The sequence below is a fragment of the Pseudophryne corroboree genome, chromosome 5, assembly GCF_028390025.1.
Source record: "Pseudophryne corroboree isolate aPseCor3 chromosome 5, aPseCor3.hap2, whole genome shotgun sequence".
NCBI classification, from domain to species: domain Eukaryota; kingdom Metazoa; phylum Chordata; class Amphibia; order Anura; family Myobatrachidae; genus Pseudophryne; species Pseudophryne corroboree.
Window position 1 is genome coordinate 736,436,669 of NC_086448.1, and position 22,371 is coordinate 736,459,039.

Below are 22,371 nucleotides of genomic sequence, written 5' to 3' on the forward strand. Positions count from 1 at the left end.
TATAAATGGTGCTGCACCAGTCACTGCTGAGAACCCTAATTAATAACTAAGTGCAGCTGCCCTGCTTCTGCTTCCGGCATCCCCATTGCCAAGGTGTGTGGTGGCCCCCAGCATCAGCCTGTTGCTAGGCGCTGGGCGGAAGTCAGCGGGAGGTGCGGTGTCCCAGCTCCTGAGCAGCAGCCGAGACGTGCACCTCTTGATGCTAACAGATCTCTGATTCTCTGATGAACTGCAAAATCCAACATGTAAGAAATCTCTGACTTGCCAACTCCTATCATTTTTGGGTTGGACTGTCCCTCTCAGAATGAGATGCTGCAGGGACATGCTTGGATGCCCCTAGACATGCTTGAATGCCCTAGGCAAATGCCTAGCCTGCCTATAGCTAAGGCCGGCTCTGCATTCCCCCATACATTCCAACTGCATACCTCCCAACTGTCCCGATTTTCGCGGGACAGTCCCGTTTTTTGGGGACTGTCCCGATGTCCCACCCGCGGGCCACAGTGTCCCGCGGGGGGGGGGGGCAGTTGGGAGGCTCTTTCTCTCGCTGCCCTGCTTAGCACACAGCGTCTATTCACTGTAGTCAGAGGGAGAGGGGGCATGCCAGCGGCTCACAGAGCGCTGGGCATGCCCCCTCAGTGACGAAAACGGGGGTGTGGCTCGCGATCGCGGGTCCTCCGCTAAGCCACGCACCTTTTCTTAGGTCACGCACCTTTTTCGGAGCGCACACGGATTCGCTGCGCGTGTGTCCCTCTTTGTAATGATGAAATGTTGGGAGGTATGCAACTGCAGAACACACACTGATACTGACTGCACTGCAGTGCAGATTATCTCCTCCCACACCCAGGAAGGCACATGTAGCAATGGCAAACTTAGCATACCCTCCAACAATTTACACATAATAATCAGTACAAATTAGGAAACCACGCTCCTATTTCTACACTTTCAATGGAAGTTTGGAGAGCCAAAAATTGGTACTGACCATGAAAAAAAGGCACTGTACCTGCTAAAAAGGTACAATTGGAGGGTATGACTTAGTATTACCTGTTGTCTGGGACTCATACCGGGGAGGGGGGGGGGGGGGGGGGGTGAAGTGAATCATCCTGTCTGAGTCATGCAAAAGCCCCTGGGAGCTGTCTGGCCAACTCAGTGGCCGGGAGGAGGAGCGTGCGGCAGCTCACATCACAGCACAGCCTCCCTGACCTCCCAGGCTGAGCTCTCCGTCTCTTACAAGGGGGCAAAAAAGATCAGTGCGCTGCGGCTGGCAGGTGCTTGTGCTAGTGGGTCCTGTCAGGGCCCCCTCTGATTTGGCACCCGGGTCACATGCCCCCTTTAGGTAAGTAATATTCAGCTACATCCCCAGCATATACAGTATGACAGGTAATACACCACAATATAAAAAAAACAGAGAGCCTAGGAAACGCATAGAGATTAAATTTGCATTACCCTCTTAGTACACTGGTTGGGATTGATATGCCGGTGGTCAGAATACCGACTGCGGCATATCGATGGTGAGAATCCCCACAAGGGCAAGGTAAGTATACTTATATCTCCCCAATGCTTCCCTTAGTCTAACCCCCCCCCCCCCTCCCTCCCGCAGCCTTACCCCTTACCCTAACCCTCCCCGGTGGTGCCTAAACCTCACCTCCCCTTCTCACAGCCTAAATCTAACCCTCCCTTCTCACAGCCTAACCCTAACCATCCCCGGTGCCTAAACCTAACCCCCTCCCCGTGGGATCCAGTTAATTTCCCAAACGATGGGATCCCGGCGGTCGAAATACCGACACTGGAATCCCGTCAGCAGGGAATATGCCAGCAGTCAAAATCATGACTGCTGCCCGATATTCCTACTCGGGTGGTGGTCCACGCCACCACCCGAGGGGAAATATACTTGCCACCAAGCTTGAAGCATGGCGAACGTAGCGAACCCGCAAGGGGATACGCTGCACTTGAGGTCGGGATTCTGACTGTCGGGTTTACGGCGTCAGTATTTCGACCACAGGCATCCTGAAAGTCCAGATATCATACCGAATCCCTCCCTGTAGCCTAAACTTACCCCTCCTCCCCGCAGCCTAACCCTAACCCTCTACCTGCAGCCTAACCCTACTGTAACTTCCTATACTATAGCAGCTACACAAATGAATTGAGTTTTATCAGTTGGAGTCAATACACAAAGCTGTCATCATTATCATCAGCAGCATGTGTATTTGCACCAGTCCTCCAACACCCGCAAGAGATACACCTCCTCCTGACAGGTGTCCATGCATCTGCTAGCTCAGACTCATTCACAAAAAAGCCCCCTCATTGCATACTTACCTGCTCTCCCAGAGCGTCCAGTGACTCCCGAATCTCGAGTGACTCTCCCAGACTGAGGGAAGAATAGGCAGGTGTCCTGTAAGTGGCTCATTGCTCTCTGCTTTGAATGAAGTGGGAGTTCCAGGCAGCTTGATGATGCCATTCACGCTGAACTGTGTCATCATGGCACTGCCCTCCTCTTTACAAAGCTGGGATTTGCTTCTCATGAAAGCGGCGTGGGGACTGTCCCATACCTCCCAACTTTGAAGGGGAGAAAGAGGGACACCTGTGCGGCAAAGCCGCGCGTGACCCGAAAAAGGGTGTGTGGCTTGTCGTGGAAGGGGCGTGGCATCTGCCGAGTGGGCGTAGCTGAGCGCCACGGACCCATTTTCAGCATTTTGGGGGCATGCCCAGCGCTCCCTGAGCAGCTGGGCAGCCCCCTGCTCCCCTCCCAGCATTGAATAGATGCCGTGAGCGTGCACACGGCATCTATTCAGTGATCACCGGCTGCTTTGCAGAGCAAAGCAGCTGGTTATCAAAGCCTGCCCCCCCAGCCCGCGGGACACTGCCACCCGCGGGAGAGACAGCGGGACAGTGTCCGAATAGCAGGACTGTCCCGTTGAAATCAGGACAGTCGGGAGGTATGCTGTCCCACCAAAATCCCACATTGATCTCCACAGGATAAAAATATACGCATTGACCCCCATACGAATTAACCCAAACACATTGTCCAAAACAAAAAGACAAAAACTAAATTATCCACCACAAAAACAAACACATTGTCCCCTTCAAAAAAATAAAACATAAATTGCCCCAGCCCCCCACATAAAGACTTACATGACCTGTCTGTGAGAGGAGCTCCCAGTCCTTCCTAGTCCCTCCCTGCCCTCAGCCATGGGGTGACAACGGCAGTCCAGCAGCAGCCTCAAGGACTATTTCACATACACTGGTTTTCACTGGACAGCAAAAAGCCACCCATTTGCTTCTAAATGCCATAAAACTGACAAAAATGTCTTTTCAGATAGATTGTTTAAATCAAATGGCTTTAACCAAATTGTCTGATTGACCATTTTTTTTGCTATTTTCCAGTGTTTGGGAGCAAATGGTCAATTGTCATTTGCTCTCATCCATTACCAGATTTTCATCCCAACCAGCCAGATCGGACAATAAATCTTTAGGTGCATGGTCATCTTTACTCTACGAACTTGATGCGCTCAGTGTACAGGTGACTTTACCTAAAAAAAAATTCCAGAATCAGACCCTTTCTGACCCAGGATGCTATTAAGACCCTTATCCACTCACTGGTCATTTCCAGACTAGACTATATATATACAGGTTGAACCCGATGGGCATTTTGTCTCTTTTCAACCACACTGACTATGTAACTATGTAGACTACTGTAATCTCCTTCCGACTGGCATCCCTGACAAATGCCTCTCTCCACCCTAATCTATCCTCAACGCTGCAGCACGGCTCATCTTCCTCACCAAACACACTACGTCCACCTCCAATCTCCTACTAGCCATTCACTGGCTTCTCTTGCTTCTCAGAATCCAATTCAGGCTTCTCACACTCGCCTGCAAAGCCCTCACCCACTTCTCTACCATTTACATCTCTGACATTATCTCCATTTACACTCCTACCCATCCTCTGCCATTTGGCAGATCCTGATTGTCTGCCGGTCCGTGAGCTCCGATTGGCTCACAGCCGGCTCTGTATTAAGAATATGGCTGTGGACTGCGGCTCTGCCTCTGTCTCTGTCCCTCCGTTGCTGCCTGCCAATGCGCATGCAGGCAGCTGACCGGTGTCCCTGATCCTGACTAAAAGCACCCGGCCCCATCTCATTCCGAGCCTGGGACTGGAGTACCCACCATCCCCCCTTGATGGTGCACCTGCTCTTCGCTCTGCTAATGCACGTCGACTCTACTGCCCACTGATTACTTCCTCCCACTCCTACCTCCAAGATTTTTTACGTGCTGCTCCCTTTCTCTGGAATTCTCCACCTTTCCCCCTCAGACTCTCAACCTCTCTACCAAACTTCAAACTGGCTCTCAAGACCCACTTCTTCACCAAACCCAGCCAAATCTCTTCCTAACCCTCTGTTCCACACTATGCCTACCCCATCTGTGTCACTCCTGTCTGTCTACCCCTCCCCTAAAATGTAAGCTCTCATGAGTAGGGCCCTCTTTCCTTATGTGCTTATCCTTTTTCTTACTTTGATAATCAACTGCACCAAATCCTGCGGTTTTCTGCCACCTGGTTCTTATTTCAGTGTCATCAGCTGATGTAGCTATGTCTATTTACCCTGTACTTGTCCTATATTGTCTTCAACTGTAAGTCACTATTTTCCTGTTTTGATTATTTTCTTTATGTACTCTGTAATTGGGCGCTGCGGAACCCTTGTGGCGCCATAGCAAATGAAGGATAATAATAAAAATAGAACACATGCTGGCCTTCCAGGCACTCCTTGTAGTTATTGATTCCAACCACTAGATGGCGCATTAAGACTATTCATATTCACAGTAATCTTTCAACTTAAATGATTGTTATAGCTGTAGAAATTTGATTTTCTAATTAAATGAAACAAAATATAAGTACTACAGAGATGTTATCTGTTTTACAATCTACAATGAACGCAGTGTAAACTACCATGCTGTTGTGATAGACACTCACTGAGGTAGTAGGGTGCTGGGAAGAGTGGGGAGAGCATAGTAGGAGGGTTGTACAGTGTTGCTGATAAGGAGGATGAACACAATCGGGAGGGACTGAAGAAAACTGAAGGAGGATCATCTAGCAGCAGATTGCTATTAAGAGTGAGCATCTGTGACTCACAAACCTCAGCTCCATAGTCAGGGATTCACCTAGTACCCAGTCACCTGCATTCCCAGGGAAGCATTGCACTCACTCAGGGATGGATGGCCAGGAGATGTCCTCTCCCTCCAGGACTGACTCTTCAGAGGAGATCAGCTCATCCCTGCACATGACTAAAGGCATGTCCATCTTCCTGGATGTGAGTATGACCCGAGCACTGGGCTTTACACACTTGTCTTGTATAGATAATTTAGCTTAGAGGGTTTTTGCTGGGAAGATTACACTGTGGTCTTAGCTGCCAGATGCCTAGATGACAATTTGGAATAATACAACTTTTAGTTAAAGACCAGCAGATAATTCAGCATTTCTCTAAGTAGCAGAAATACAGAGACACTCATCCTGTGCAATCCTTACTAAGCCATACATTACATGGCACAGGCTATCTGTCAGTGATCTGCTGCATTTCAGATAGATAGATAGATAGATAGATAGATAGATAGATAGATAGATAGATAGATAGATTTTCGAAAGATAGATAGATAGATTTTCGAAAGATAGATAGATAGATAGATAGATAGATAGATAGATAGATAGATAGATAGATAGATTTTAGATAGACTTTACATAGATTGATTTTCTATAGAAGACAGATTGATAGATAGACTTTAGATTGATTGATTGATTGATTGATTGATTTTAGATAGATAGATAAACTGACTTATCATTGGATAAAGAAATATTAGAATGATAAACATACTGAGTCCATCCAATTGTCAAATCGATAGATCGATAGAAAGAGTGTGATAAGTACATCAATAAATGTATTGATCTGTCGATAAGCAAGCCCATAGACTCTTCAACTGATAGAATGACAGATAGATCAATAGATAAATAGATACCTGTCTATAGGCTAGAATAAATTTTAAGTTTCTCAACTGTCAGCTTTATAATTGCAATACATGTTAAGATGCCCAATTAGTGTCAGTCATCCCTAATATGGCCAGTCGCTAACATAATCTACGTTTAATTATTAATGTCATCATAAATTTTACTGCACTTTTTATATGTGTATATTGCATTACTTATGCAGAAATAATAAGTAGCAATTTTAGTAGACAAATATATTCTTAACTTAGTATTAATATTAATTAATATCATTAAAAATGGCACACACCATTTCCTGACAAAGGTGCATGATTACATAGCGTATATTACAGTTTCTGAACAATAAAACATAAAAATATAAACAATAATATCCTAACACTAATAATCTAACAATCTAACCCCTAAATTAACCCTAATAGCCCTACCCTTAAACTAACCCTAATACCCTAACACTACCATTAATACCCTAACACTAATACCCTAACAATAATATCCTAACACTAATAATCTAACCTCTAAACTAACCCTAATACCATAAGCCTTAAACTAACCCTAATACCCTAACACTAATATCCTAGCTTTAATACCCTAACCCTAAAGAGTAAACTGGATGGGCCATGTGGTTCTTGTCTGCCATCAAATTCTTTGTATCTATGTTACCCTGTGCAGTATGTTGCTGTTAATGTACATGACGCGGCAGTGCCCACTCTCTGTCTGTAAAGAGATCTGTTTTATAAGTGTTATAGAATATTATATATCCCAGTGAGGACGATCACAGGCTCACTGTAATGGAAGTAATGAAAATGAATAATTGCTAAATGAACTACTAAAAGAACAGATTTTTTTGCTGTTAATTTGACAATTAACCTAGATATAGTAAAATGAAAGCCAATATTTAGAAACACCATGGTAATATTTGGCTTATGGTTTTTTTATGCAGAAGCATTGTGTGTCTCTCTCTCTCTCTCTCTCTCTCTCTGGTAAATTTACTAAGATGGGAGTTCTATTTAAGATGGGATGTTGCCCATAGCAACCAATAAGATTCCAGGTGTTATCTTCTAGAAGGCGCTAGATAAATGAGAAGTAGAATCTGATTGGTTGCTATGGTCAACATCCCATCTTAAATAGAACGCCCGTCCTAGTAAATTTACCCCCCCCCCCCCCCCCCGCCCACCACCACCTCTCTCTCATTGCTACAGTACTTATCTGTCTCTTTTCCCGTACATGCAGTATACATTATATATATATATATATATATATATATATATATATATATATATGTACTGTACTTCTATTTGTGAAAACCTGTCACACATGTTCTTGACTCTACACAGTGGTGACAAGAATTTCAGATACACGTTGTATGACCAGGAGGCTTAACAGGTGCTACAAAAATCAAAGATTAATTTTGTACAGACGTCTATGTATTTTAAAGTATTAGTCTCTGCAGTTCACAAGGTGAGCTTCACTGAGAACAAAGAAAACATATTATATTGCCATTCAATATTGCACTTTAATTAATTGCTGATTAAAGCTGCACTACCACCCGCACAAGCAGTCTTCTTATTATGTTTCCACATAGCTGTAATACAGAATGTCCAAATTAAGGGCCTGATTCTGATTTTCCCACTGAATCCAGCATTTCTAAAATTAGGCGCCAACACATATTCACATGCAGGGCCTTTTTTAGTGCCGGGCAAGCCATGCTGATCGCACGGGCCGCCTGTGGCCAATGTTTGAATTAGTGTTTCATGAAGTCTGGCCATCCGCAAGAAATACTATTGAAAATGTCCTTCCAAAAATGGCCACCGTTACAGAGGAGACAAGTTTGAAGGATGCTAGAGGTGGCAGCGGCCATTTTGGGAGGGACATTGCTCCCCTGAAGTGCCGACCGGGACCGAGGGATAGCTGCAGGCAGCTAGAGGAAAGCGGCGGCGGCAGTGGTGTTATACCCCTGACAACGAGCAGGTAGTGGGCCAGGATTATTATGTGAGGATGGCAATGGTGCAAGGGGCATTTACAGTGTGGGACATATGGTGCAAGGGGTATTATGGTGTAGGGCATATGATGCAAGGGGCATTACTGTGAGAGGCATATAGAGCAAGGGGCATTACATAGTGTGAGGGGCATATGGTGCAAGGGGCATAATATGGTGCAAGAGGCATTACAGTGGGGGCATAATATGGTGCAAGGGACATTTACTGTATGGGCATATGGTGAAAGGGGCATTACTGTGTATGGCATAATATCATATAAGGGGCATTACTGTGTGGGGCATAGTATGGTGGAATTTATTTTTTCCTGTGTTAGTCAATGTCGGGGAGTGCAGGGTCAAAAACTGGGGTATAAGGTAGCCTTTTCCTGCAAGGACACACCCATTTTAGTGAGGCGACGACCATTTTAGTGAGGCCACGCCACTTATTATTTACAGCTTAGAATGTCGGGGGGGGGGGGCACATTTTTCTGCCGTTTGCACAAGGAGTAAAACTGTCTAGAAACAGCCCTGTTCACATGCTAGAGGTAGATATTTTTTTTCAATTTGTTGAGTAGTGTTACTTATCTAATGGTGACAAAATTCTAAACGTGGTCAAGGGGCATATTACAAATATAAGGATTGTTTTTTGGGGAACATGTACCAATCTCTGTCATCGAGACATCCAGGCGATCACTTTACTTCCAGGTTTTAGAGGCGGCTGTGCCATTAAGCTTGCACGGCCACCCAGTTGTGCTTGTATAAAGATGAAGCAGTGGACATTAGGATCATCTCCAGCCTGGCGGAGAGGTACTATATAGCAGCTCCATCAAAAATTATTAAAGATTCAAAAAGTTACGCATTTCGGGTCATGTTAAATACCATCTGCTTAGAAAACTGTGAGGACAGCTGATGTACTGGCTGGTGGTCAGAAAGCCGCAGATGTCTCCGATACTTCCTGTGTTCCTATCCTGTCACATTCAAGCGACATTTAATTCAGCCCTTAAACATGCGGAAACAACAGTTTCCATATATTTTAAGGTCAGAATCGCTTAGTAAATAGTCCCTTAAATGTTTCTGGACATTACATGATAGTCTATTTGAAGCACCAGCACTGTCTTTGCCATCTTACACCTTCTCATGGATTGGTTAGCATTGACATTGGACACGATTGGGCAAAAATGTAGACAGAACTTGTTTGTGCAAGAGTGCGGTTATTCAGCTGATGCTGGTGGAGTTTTAAAAATTATTTTATTATTATTATTACCTTTTATTTATAAGGCGCCACAAGTGTTTCGCAGCGCTGTTCAAACGACAGTACAGGGAGACAAAACTTAGCTTTACAGTAAATAAATAACAAAAATAGAGTACAAGTAACAAAGAGCACCACAATTCTCAAAACATAATATGTAAGTAGCGAGGGAGTAATCATCGTACTATTTGGGGCTGGCGGCCATAGATAGAGATGGGCCCTTACCAGCAGGAGAAAAATCGGGTAAAGATGGTCGCTGAGTAGGAGGGAGCTGTGAGTGAAATGTGTCGAGAAGAGGGCTTTTACAACAAGAGGAAAGAGGACCCTGCTCTGAAGAGCTAACAATCTAGTGGGAAAGGGCCACAGACAGATGACATGAGGTGCAAGCAAGCGGGAGGTAGCCTGATGGCAGTATGTAAGTAAAGCAGAGATGAGAGGCGACAGTCATTGGTTGACCGTAGGGGGAGGGAGGGAGTGTGAAGGGAGAGGAGGTTGGAGATGTAGAGAGCAGTGGAATTAGGGATGGCCTTGTATGTGAGGGTGAGGAGTTTGAAGAGGATTCTGTAGGGGAATGGGAGCCAGTGCAGATTTTGTCGAAGGGGAGTGGCAGATGTGGAGCGGTGGGAGAGGAAGATAAGCCTAGCTGCGGAGTTGAGGTCAGATTGGAAGGGAGCAAGTGAGGCCAGTGAGGAGAACATTGCAGTAGTCGAGTTGTGAGATGACCAGTGAGTGGATGATAAGTTTAGTTGCCCTCTGGGAGACAAATGGCCTGATGTGAGCAATGTTGCGCAGCTGGAACCATCAGGATTGTTCCAGAGCTTGGATGTGGGGTGCTAAGGAGAGGGAGGAGTCAAGAGTGACGCCCAAGCAGCGGAGTTGGGGAACGGGGGAGATGATGGTGTTGTCAACAGTGATAGAGATGTTGGTAAGTGGTGTTACTCTGGCTGGGGGAAAGATAATAAGTTCTGTTTTGTCCATGTTGAGCTTCAGAGAGCGCTCAGACATCCAGGAGGAGATGACGGAGGGGCAGCTGAAAACCTGAGAGAGGACAGAGGGGGACAGATCAGGAGAGGAGAGGTAGAGTTGTGTGTCATCAGCATAGAGGTGGTATTGATTTGAAGGCCAAAGGAGTTAATGAGCGCACCCAGGGAAGAGGTATACAGGGAGAACAGAAGGGGGCAGAGGACAGAACCCTGAGGGACACCAACAGGAAGGATGGAAGGGTGTGAGGTGGTGCCGGAGGCAGACACAGAGAAGGAGCTGTTAGTGAGGTAAGAGGTAAACCAGTCACGGACTGTGCTAGAGAGCCCAATGTTTTGGAGTATGCGGAGGAGGAGAGGATGATCTACGTTGTCAAAGGCAGTAGAGAGGTCCAGAAAGATGAGCAGAGAGAAGTGGATTTAGCCAAAAGTAGGTCATTGGTGAATTTCACCAGGGCAGTCTCAGTGGAGTGGAGTAGGTGAAAGCCAGATTGTAGTGGATCAAGGATGGAGTTGTCAGAGAAGTAGCTTGTGAGACGGCTGTAGACCAGTCATTAAAGTAGTTTGGAGGCGAATGGGAGAAGAGTGATGTGCACTTCAAAATCTTACCTTCCATTCGTCCCGACATGGATCGAAATGCCGGCACCAGGATCCTGAATGCCGGAATTCTGATCGAGGTCTGCCAGGGCTCCACTCTGGTAAGCCAGTGGGGGGGGGTATGTTAGGTTTAGGCTACGGGGGTGGGGGGATTAGGGTTAGGCTACGGGGAGGGAGGCTTAGGGTTAGGGAGGTTAGGGGTAGTTTACTTACCAACTACCTGACTGCCGCCATCTCAAATGCCGGGATCTCAAAACCATCCCGTATATATCATATACTTACTGATTTTTTATCATCATATAGATTTCTATGTTTCATTGTCCTATACTCTATAAGCTTGTTCAGCCTAGGATCAGGGTCAGCTGAATTGGTTTGGAAGTCAGCTTTGGAAAGGAACCGGCCATCTCCCACCTCCTTATCATATAGACAGAGCACTGTCTATGAGATTACTATCACTGTGCTGTAGGTATGCATTAAAGGGACATAAGAACCCAGTCATCTGACTTTTCCTGCAAGAAAGACCGTTAAGGGTTATGAACCAGACAAAAGATGGCGGTTCAATGGATTGTATTTTGCAAAAGAGCCAGTGACTTATTACATACCGCTTTTCATGACTGTTCCTGAATCTGCTTTGTACAACATTTTGTGTGCTTGGGATCCATGATACACATATTGGAAAAGTAAAAACATTACCTCAGGTTGATGCCTACTTTCATTTTTGACTCATACAGTGGGGGTGATTCCGAGTTGTTCGCTCGCTATCTGCTTTTAGCAGCATTGCACACGCTAAGCCGCCGCCCTCTGGAAGTGTATCTTAGCTTAGCAGAAGTGCGAACGAAAGATTAGCAGAATTGCGAATAGAAATTTCTTAGCAGTTTCTGAGTAGCTCCAGACTTACTCCGCCATTGCGACCAGCTCAGTCCTTTTCGTTCCTGGTTTGACGTCACAAACACACCCAGCGTTTGCCCAACCACTCCCCCGTTTCTCCAGCCACTCCTGCGTTTTGCAACTCGAACGCCTGCGTTTTTCCGCACACTCCCATAAAACGGCCAGTTTCCGACCAGAAACACCCACTTCCTGTCAATCACACTACGATCTGCACAGCGATGAAAAAGCTTTGTTATGCCGTGAGTAAAATACCTAACTTTTGTGTAAAATAACTAAGCGCATGCGCTCTGCGAGCCTTGAGCATGCGCAGTAAGCGACTAATCGCAATACAGCGAAACTGGGCAACGAGCGAACAACTCGGAATAACCCCCATTGTTAGTAAGTCACTGTACATTCTGTCACAATTTTACATTAAATTGTTTTAATGACTATTTTAACATGTATTTTTTTGTTCATATAAATGTGTTTTCTAGTACAATTTGTGCTTTGATAGCAGAAAAGAGCACCCTCTTGACAGTATTGGGGCTAGATTTACTAAGTGGCGACTTTAAAATTTAAAATAAGAATATTGCATTTAGGGGCTAATTCAGTAAGGATAGCCAATTCTGCTAATCAACAGAATTTGCTATCCTTTTCCTAGCATGCTGGGGGCCGCCCTGCAGGGCAAGGCCGTCCCAGCAGGCTGACCGGAGGGCCCCCCCCCCCCCCCCTTCAACAAGCAGAAATTGAGAGTGATCGTAATTTCTGCTTGATACCAGAAATATTGGAAACCTCCTGTGACGTTGCGCAGCCGCCGTGATCACGCCCACGACATGCCCCTGTTTGGCCGACTCCGCCCCCCATTTGTGCCGCACGCTCCATATCCTCCCTGGAAATGGAGCGGTGCACCCCCCTCCTACCTCCCCACCCCGCAATCGCCTCTGCCTGATTGGCAGGCGGAGGTGATCGCATTTTCTGCACCCCCGCAGAAAGTGCGGGCTCATGCGCAGGACAGGCCCTGCCATTGCACCCGCAGGGCGATCGTAAAAATTGCGGTTGGATCACGATTTGCGATCCAACCTGAATTGACCCCTTAGTGTTTAAATTTCTGTGAAAACTCGGAGATGGGGCGGCTTGCAAAATTCCACCGCTTTGATTCCAAGTGGTTTCATAAGGGCGCTCTTTCCACTAGTCCCTTTCTGGGACAATAGTCAACATTAGATATTGGTTGATACAATATTCATTAGCATGCAGCCAATGAGACCATCAGGAACCAGTGACATCACTGGACTTGAAGCACCAGTTGCATAATACATATCAGTGTCAATGTGGCGGCCTCCATTCTGCACTGCATTATATACACTTTCATTTCCTAGCATTTCTGAATCAAACCAATCATGGGTAGATTTTAGCCACATGATCCCAAATCACACCAATGACCTGGCTGGATTCACCTAACCTCAGACAAATTCTGAAAATAAGCCAGAATTACTTTCCAAGGTGTTTCTGCTGTCTAGTCAAAATCTGGACTGTTGGGAGTATGAAAGTGTTCAACATAAATAAGTCAGAGGTCAACTGTGAATAAGTCATTGCCGCGGCAACAGAAGGACATGTACTGTACCTCATTTGTCCAGACAGTGTAAAATATTTTCAAATAATGTGAACCACTGTGATATATTCCTGTGACTGAAAACAGACATTTATAAGACGGAACATTTTCTGGTGTGACTGATAAAAGTGTTTCAGTAGTACCACAACTGCACCTATTGCAATCATTCTTTGAATAATAATAACAATAAATAAATACAATTCCAGCTATAGTGTATGTAAACTAAGGTTCAATAATCTCAACCACACAGTGCAACATTTCTTTACTTGAAAAAAAAGACATTTTAAAATGGAGTAAACAAAAATACAATGGTCACTACACAAAAAGGGAAACATGATTTTACAGCAGAGCTCGCCATACATCAGTGCCGCAATCCTTAGATTTGCCTATCAAAAATGACAATTGGTGGCCATCAGTGGCGGCTCCAGGGATGAGGCTGCAGCACAGTCCAAAATTCAATTAGGGGAGCAACACCAACTGCTACTCCAAACGCTGCCAAAGATCACCGGCTGGAACTCACTGGCAGTTAGTGAGGCTCCCCTATTTGAATTTTGGACAGCGCTGCAGTCCCACATCAGTCCATTGTGGAAATTCTGCATATTAAAAATCACCTATTTGCCCACCATGATAATTTTTGGGTTGAATTTGGCAAATGGCGGAAATCCAACATGTTGGATTTCCTCATTTCCTAACCCTGGCATTGGCAGAATGAGATATTGCGGGAATCCATTTCAGATATATGGGCCACATAACTCCACCTCATCCCAAAGACCATGATCTAAATACAGACTTACAGTAATGTAAACGGTTATTGGGGGTCATTCCGAGTTGATCGCACACTGCAACTTTTTGCAGCCCGTGCGATTAACTAGACGCTGCCTATGGGGGAGTGTATTTTTGCACAGCAAGGCTGCGATCGCTTGTGCAGCCCTGCTATGCAAAAAAAGTTTTGTGTAGAACTTACCCTGTGCGATGAATCCAGCGTTGCAGATCCCGGAATTACGTCAGACATTGACCCTCCAAACGCCTGGACAAGCCTACGATCGCCGCACCACTCCCAGAAAACGGTCAGTTGACACCCACAAACGCCCTCTTCCTGTCAATCTCCTTGCGATCGGCTGTGCGAATGGATTCTTCGTTAAATCCATCGCCCAGCAACAGTCAACTTTGTACCCGTACGACGCGCCTGCGCATTGCGGTGCATACGCATGCGCAGTAGTAACCTGTACGCTGCGCTGCGAAAAACGTCAGCGAGCGATCAACTTGGAATGACCCCCATTGTTACTTTTATGCTGCCATTAAGGTGGGTGATTCAATTATTCAGAATGGTTTAGAGTAGTCTCACGCGTTGTTTCTGCACAAATCACAGTAATAAAGGTAATGAATTGTCATTTGTTCTCACACCTATTGGAGCTGCTAACGAAAAAATTAGGCATATTTGATCACCTAACCATTACTTACATGTCATGTAGAAACATGTTTAAAGCTACTAAGGAACCTTGCTGCTAATTGAATTGACACCCATGCAATGAAAAAAGCTATACAAAAATAAGCAGCCATTCTGCCATCCAAGGTTCAGGATTTGGTTGCGTAAATCTGGATGTTATTATGATGGCTGCTGTATTGTGATTATTATTATTATTATTATTATTATTATTATTATCCTTTATTTGGCGCCACAAGGGTTCCGCAGTGCCCAATTACAGAGTACATAAACAAATAAAACAGGAAAACAGCAACTTACAGTTGAAGACAATATAGGACAAGTACAGGGTAAATAAACATAGCTACATCAGCAGATGACACTGAAATAAGTGTCAGGTGGCAGAAAACCACGGGATTTGGTGCAGTTGAAGATTATTAAAGTAAGAAAAGAATAGCACATGAGAGAAGAGGGCCTTGCTCGTGCGAGCTTACATTCTATAGGGAAGGGGTTGACAGACAGGGGTGACACAGATGGGGTAGACAGGAGAGTTGGCTGCGTTTGGTGAACAAGTGGGTCCTGAGAGCCCGTTTGAAGTTCTGTAGGGAGGTGGAGAGTCTGATGGTAAGAGGTAAGGAATTCCAGAGAAAGGGAGCATCACGTGAAAAATCTTGAAGGTAGGAGTGGGAGGAAGTAATCCGTAGGCAGGAGAGTCGGCGTGCATTAGCAGAGCAAAGAGGACTGCTGGGAGTGTAAAGGGAGATAGGGTCAGAGATATAAATGGGAGAGAAGTGGGTGAGGGCTTTGTAGACGAGTGTGAGAAACTTGAATTGGATTCTGAAATGGAAGGGGAGCCAGTGAATGGCTTGTAGGAGAGGACAGGTGGACGTAGTGCGTTTGGTGAGGAAGATGAGCCGGGCAGCAGCATTGAGGATAGATGGGAGTGGAGAGAGGTATTTGTCAGGGATGCCAGTCTGGAGGAGATTACAGTAGTCTAGTCTGGAGATGACCAGTGAGTGATAAGGATTTTAGTAACATCCTCATTCAGAAAGGGTCTGATCCTGGAAATATTTTGTAGATGAAAATGACAGATTTGTGAGAGGTGATGAATGTGTGGTTGGCTGATTCTCATTCTATTATTCAATAAAGATTGTAAGCTTGCGAGCAGGGGCTTCCTACCTCTATTTGAAAAAAAAGAGGCGACTGACCTGTGTTAAATGTGTTAAATGTTAGTTGCCGGGAGTGACGACCTTGGATATTATTGGTGGACATATCTAGAACAACTAACAAACATGCTTACAATATGTTTTTTGTTTGAGGAACAAGAGTCCTACCCATTTGGAACGTATACATAGCATCGCTGGGAGATCGCCTCTTTTTTTTTTCAAATCTGTGTCTATAAAGGAGTTGTGTTCCTTTTTGGAGATCTGCCGAGTTGAAGCTAGGGCGCAAGTTACTCTTTATCTATTTTGAATATTCCTACCTCTATATCTGTCTGTTTTTACGCAGTTTTGTTATATTACTGTTGTTCTAATTGTAAAGTGCAACGTAATATGCTGCGCTATATAAGAAACAGTTAAATAAATAAATTTATTAGATCTCTTTTAAATCAGGGTTGAGTGTATGTTTTGGGATAGAATTTAAGGGGCGGGATGTAATGAAATCCAAGTTTGGCGGCCATGAGGGATACCGGCCAAATCCAGCCTTGTACATGATTGCTCCTTTAAAAAAGTAAGAGTTTGACCGCCATCCCACATGACTGCCAAACTCGGACTTCAATACATCCCGCCCAAAATATTTTTCATTAGGACAGATGAATTAGTTCATTTGTACGACTCAATTAATACATGTTATTTGATAGCAACAGATAATTTACATTGTAACTGTATAATACATGTTTAAAATTGTTCCTCGGGGAAGCTACAAGGTGCATCTAAAGGTGGGTACACACTGATAGCTATATCTGCCGATCAATTGATCGGTAGATATATCTATGGACAGATCAGGCAGTGTGCTGTGCATACACACTGCCCGATCCGTCGGGGACTGCCGCCATGAACTGGGCGGGGGTGTACACACGCCCGGCAAGTTCAGCTGTCGATCACCGCCCGCTGCCACAACATGTGTACGGGCAGTCGGCCGACCGCCCGTACACACACAGCGACGCGCCAATATATCGGTAGATATATTGGCCGTCTGCTGCACTGCAGGGCCGACGCGATATGTCTGTGAACGACGGAGTTCACAGACATAAACATAGAATTTGTCGGCAGATAAGAACCACTTGGCCCATCTAGTCTGCCCCTTTTTTTTTTTTTATATTATTTTTATCTCTAACCTTATTTGATCCTTATTTCTTTGTAAGGATATCCTTACATATCGCCCGTACACACTGGCTGACGGACCCGCGATATAACGGCAGTTCAAGAGAACGACCGATATATCGGCCAGTGTGTACCCACCTTAACTGAAGATTTCTGTTTACACATTTTCTTTGCAAATTCCTATCACACTATCACTTATTCTGCAAGATCAAAAGAAACTACGTGTGTTATGTGTATCAAGTGGTCTATTAGGCTTAAATGTGAAAAGACGCTCCCTAAATTACCCTAGAATGTTCTCTGCCTGTGAGTGAAATAACCCGATGAGGGAATTAGAAGCTGCTACATTTTCTGAGCATCGGCAAGACTGTTAAAGAAATCAAAAAGATGTCAAATGAGATTTAATTGGTGGGAATAAATCTGACTTGTGTACGAAGATAGTAATTTCTTTTTCCTTTACTTTTCAGATATTGAGAAGAGCAGACAAAAATGGTAAGGACATGACAGCATTACATATTTAATGACATATCTCTATAGAGTAATGATACATTTGTGATTTGTAATGTTCCTTTGGCTTGGACAAAGGATAATAAGGAAGCTAAATATATACCAGCATTAACTAAAACAAAGGGCATATCTATCTGGATAGCAAGGGTGACATCGGTTATGGGGCACATTAGGGAGCAGATGTATTAAACCTGGAGAAGTGATAAAGCAGTGATAAGTGGGAGGTGATAACGCACTATCCAATCAGCTCCTCCTAACTGGCATTTTTCAAACCCCTAATGATTGGCTGGTGCGTTATCACCTTCCACTTATTATTATTGCTTTATCACTTCTTTATCCCTTCTCCAAGCTTAAAACATCTGCCCCTAGTAGTCATCAGGACTCATGTCTAGTTGCCACTTGTGTTCTATGAGGACCACAATCAAATACTCAGCAGCATGCTTGCAGCCTCCTCTCCAGTCATGTGCGCAGTGAGGGGAAGAGGACTGGCCAGGAAGTAGTCTCCTGTCTTCACATATCGCACATCGCGATGTGATAAATCGACAGTGGTAAAAAACAGCATGCGATCACGCACCGATTTGATAAATATTAAGTGCAGCACATAATATCTCGAGAAGCGAGATTCGACCGGAGTGCCCGCGCATCACGTCGAAAGGTACCTTAAATGTGCATACAATCCCCCGATTTCTCTCACAGATGTGGTCGAAATCGAAGGCTAGTACCGATAATCTCCCAAGTGTATGGGCACCATAAGAAGCAGTAAAGTTCAAGCTGATCTATTAAATTAGCTAATTGAAGATGGAAAAGTATATACAGTTTGTGTGAAATAAAAGATTTCTTTTATGTGCATTTTACTCCTTGCTAAATGTTAACACATTTACTTGGGGTACGCCACCTCTTTCTTACGTACCAGATTCAGAAATGTCTGATAAAGTCTTGGTGGATTGAGAAATTGATAGTTGGGAACATTTATTTCATTGCCACTTTTACCCTCCCATCAGAGCCGGCCCTAGCCAATTTGATGCCCTAGGCAAAATTTTGTCTGGTGCCCCCTAGCTCCGCCGCTAGTTCTGTATCTGTACCTGCAACGCTCAGGTAGTGGGGCCCACCGGGGGGTTACCCTGTGGGCCAGTTCAACTCTGCACAATGCCACACAGTAATGACCATAATACATATAATTCCACACAGTAAAGGAACCTTACACATATGCCCCACATTAGTAATGCCCATAATACACATAATGCCACACAGTAATGCACCTTACACATATGCCCCACATTAGTAATGCCCATAATACACATATACTGCCACAGATACTGCCACACTTGCTGGTTATACAAAAAGATCAGTATCAAACATGTAGAAACTGTCCATTCTCTTCACTATTCAGTGTGTTTGCTGGTGTCTGTTACTCCCGTTAACTGCATGCACTTTACTTTATACTGTGGGAGCTAAATGCTCTGCCCTCCAGTCTGATGTGTCCAAAAGTCACGCTGCACTGATGTTTCATATAGAAATAGCACAACGCAACTTACTGACCACGTTACAGTGCTAGATGGCAGGGGAATTTTACGGTATGGACTGACTAGGAAATAAAGTGTGGGGAGAACACTGCCCATGTTATGTCCCTGCAGACACCTGGGGTTTGCACAGGGATAAGGGACACACACAGGATGGCAGGGTCCCCCTCCCCCATGTGCACAAGCAGTATAGGTGATGTCAGGTTTCTGTGAAGCAGTCTTCCAAAATACACATGTGTTATCATAAGAAGCCATCCAGTAATAACCTTATATAGTCAGTAAAAATGTCACAGGTCCAGGAATTGCATTTACTGGGCTTCTGCTGTCTGTCTGAGGTCTCACAAGTCAGGGGCATTCAAGCATGTCAGAGGAAGTTTAAGGCACAGTGTGCATTTTCTTTGACAAATGTAAACAGCAGTGTATACAAGTACTGATTGAATACATTTGGAAAGTAACAGTTAGTTTGCGGACTGTCCCTCTCAGCATGAGATGCTGCAGGGACATGCTTGGATGCCCCTAGACATGCTTGAATGCCCTAGGCAAATGCCTAGCCTGCCTATAGCTAAGGCCGGCTCTGCCTCCCATACATCATCAGCACAAACAGCTAATCACCTCACATCTTAGGGGAGTGGTAGAAGAGCAACATATACATGATAAAAAAAACCTATTTCGGGAGCAAAACGCGTCAGCACTTACCTATTTGGTACCCTTATTTGAAATAAGCCCCGCTGATTCATCTCTGATGCCGAGTGCACCTCAGTAAGCACCACTGTGACTGAGGACAGAGCACACAAGTGCTAGTAAGACGGGCGATTACCAAGCTACAGGTGCCTGTTGGGTGCTGAATCCCACAGCTGGAGCTAGTCTCCCTCGGTCCTGGGACCTTCCCCCTCTACCTGAGCTATCTTGCAGTGGATTCACTTAATTCTCCCACATGTGGAGACCTCGGCTGTGATCGAAAGCATTACACGCAAATCAGAGTGAATGTGCGGGGCAAATCTCTAGAGGACTGTGTTAACCCTAATAAAACTATCCGTATTGGGAATAATACAAACATATACTATATGTGCATTTATAAGTGGATTTTACAAGAATACGGACAGATATAAAATATATTTTTTGCTTTGGTACTGTATGTGCACAACTTAATAGGATCCACCTCCTTAAGTAGGATATCACAAAGTGTTATAAAGCTTTTTAATATATTGTTTTCTATATGTGATCATTTTATTGTAACGTTATATGACCGATCAATAATTCTTTTTTATTATTAAAAATAATTATTTAAAGTTAATTGCTTGAGTCACTTGAATTTTTGCCATATAAGGGGTCATTCCGACCCGTTCGCACGCAGCGTTTTGTCGCTGCTGTGCAATCGGGCCTGTAATGCGCATGCGCAGCGGCCGCACTGCGCACACGCGTCATTGCCCGGTGACAGGGGTCGCCGGGTTATGTTGCGCTCAACGAAGAAAGCGGTCGCAGAGCCGACCGCAAGAAGATTGACAGAAAGAAGGCGTTCCTGGGCATCTCCAGACCGTTGCCTGCTGTTTTCGGGTGGTAAGGAAAACGCAGGCGTGTCCAGGAGAATGGAGGGCGGATGTCTGATGTCAAAGCCGGCTCCAGCATCGCAGAGATCGTCGCACAGGGTAAGTATGTCCAGGGCTGGTCTTGTTTTTTGTGAAAATTTTTAGCATAGCAGGGCTGCACAAGCGATGCAGTCCTGCTAAGCTAAAATACACTCCCCCATAGGCGTGGACTAGTTGATCGCAGCAGCAGCAAAAAGTTGCTGGCTGCGATCAACTCGGACTGACCACCACAGTTTCCAGTTCCTCATAATAAAATAGCGAAGGGAGAAATTTATTTTGTTTTTAGTGTATACACCTGATGTGTTCAGGTGAATTTTAGCTTGTTACCACTAGCTAATACTCCTTTGCTGCTCACTAAGGATTGGATTTGTATTATATTAAAAACAATCTTTTTTTCTTGACTATAGTAATAGCGCCATGCTTTTTTTGCTTTTAATAATAATAATAATAATAATAATAATTATTATTATGATATTTCTATAGCGCTCTTTCTCCAACAGGACTCGAGGTGCTTTGTTGACATAAGAAACAATGCACTCAGGGCCTTATTTAGGTTGCATCGCAAACACGATGCACCCGCAATTTAAGCAACGGGACCCACGTACGCATGCGCAGGTCCCGCCCTGTGCATGCACCTGTAGTTAATGCAGTCGGTCAGCATTAACTACGAACGCCCTGCCCGAGGCGGGCGGGGGGGGGGGGGAGGGGCAGTGACCAAGCATTATCGGGGGCAGCGCCAGGGAAACAGGGGCATGTTGACGGTGTTTTGGGGGTGGCTGCGTGTCATCACATGCAGCCGCTCCGATAGAAAAAATAGCAATGGGACTCCTGCCGTCACAGCCAGGCCGCGCCAGCAGGAGGCATCCACAGTTTCTGCAACCACGCTGTAATTGCATTGCGATTACAATTACAGCGTGATCACAGTGGGTGGGCAGTGGGTAGCATGCTGGGCGGCCTTGCCCTGCGATGGGCGGCCCCAGCATGCGATTGCAAGGATTGCAGATTCTCCTAAAAAGCAGAATTTGCAATCCTTACTGAATTAATACAGAAGATTTAAGTAAAGCAGCAATAGACAAACCACACAGACATGAAAAGAAAACCTTGAGCACACAGTAAGCATAATGCAGGGCTGGTGCAGGAATTTCCATGGGTTGTGTATTCCACCCACACAATATACCAGGTGAGGCAGCCATCTTGGGCGCACTGCGTAGGATTACCATAGGTGGAATAGACTACCCCTAGAAGAGATGACACAAAATGGGGGGTGGGTGGGGGGTGGATTGCAGCATCCGAACGCTCAGCGTAGGGTCCCAATAAAAATGTCAGGTCCATGTATTTTTCATCCCATCCACAAGCGTACCAGATGAGGCAGCCATGTTGGGTGCACTACGAAGGTTACACTGTGGGAGGTGAGCCATACAAGGGCCCAATGCATATATGGGAAAGCTGACACTTGTGTAGTAGTATGATACACCCTGTATAGAAAGATCCACGTGAAGTCCAGCCTGCCCGCAGAGGAACCATCCGAGGTAACCATCTGGGGTGCACTGCATAGGTTGCTGCTGGCAGGGTGTGCAGTCAGTAGAGGTACACATTACAGGAACAGCACACAGTGGGGTGGAAGTACGCTGTTAGGGAGGAGAGAAAAATAAAAGCACATTGTAAGAACACAGTTCCAGGTAATCAACGGAAAGAGAAAAATTGCGCTCGCCGCGCTGCGGGCACGATGGTGCACTAAGCGCGCCACGC

General features: G+C 45.2%; 1 protein-coding gene across 4 annotated transcripts in view; it reads left to right on the forward strand.

Moving 5' to 3' along the window:
* The window catches only part of NECAB1 (N-terminal EF-hand calcium binding protein 1), a 771,241-nt gene that overhangs the window by 196,931 nt on the left and 551,939 nt on the right, over window positions 1-22,371 (forward strand). Inside the window, exons 1-2 of one of the 4 annotated variants that reach the window (XR_010177908.1) lie at window positions 4,971-5,302; window positions 17,477-17,501. Coding sequence is in view for 3 of the 4 variants with exons in the window: in XM_063924080.1 (XP_063780150.1) it covers window positions 5,204-5,302; window positions 17,477-17,501 (124 nt within the window). In the remaining variant the exon portion in view is untranslated. Of the gene's footprint in view, window positions 1-4,970; window positions 5,303-17,476; window positions 17,502-22,371 lie in introns of those variants that run through there. The other 3 variants (XM_063924080.1, XM_063924082.1, XM_063924081.1) reach the window with 3 other exon arrangements.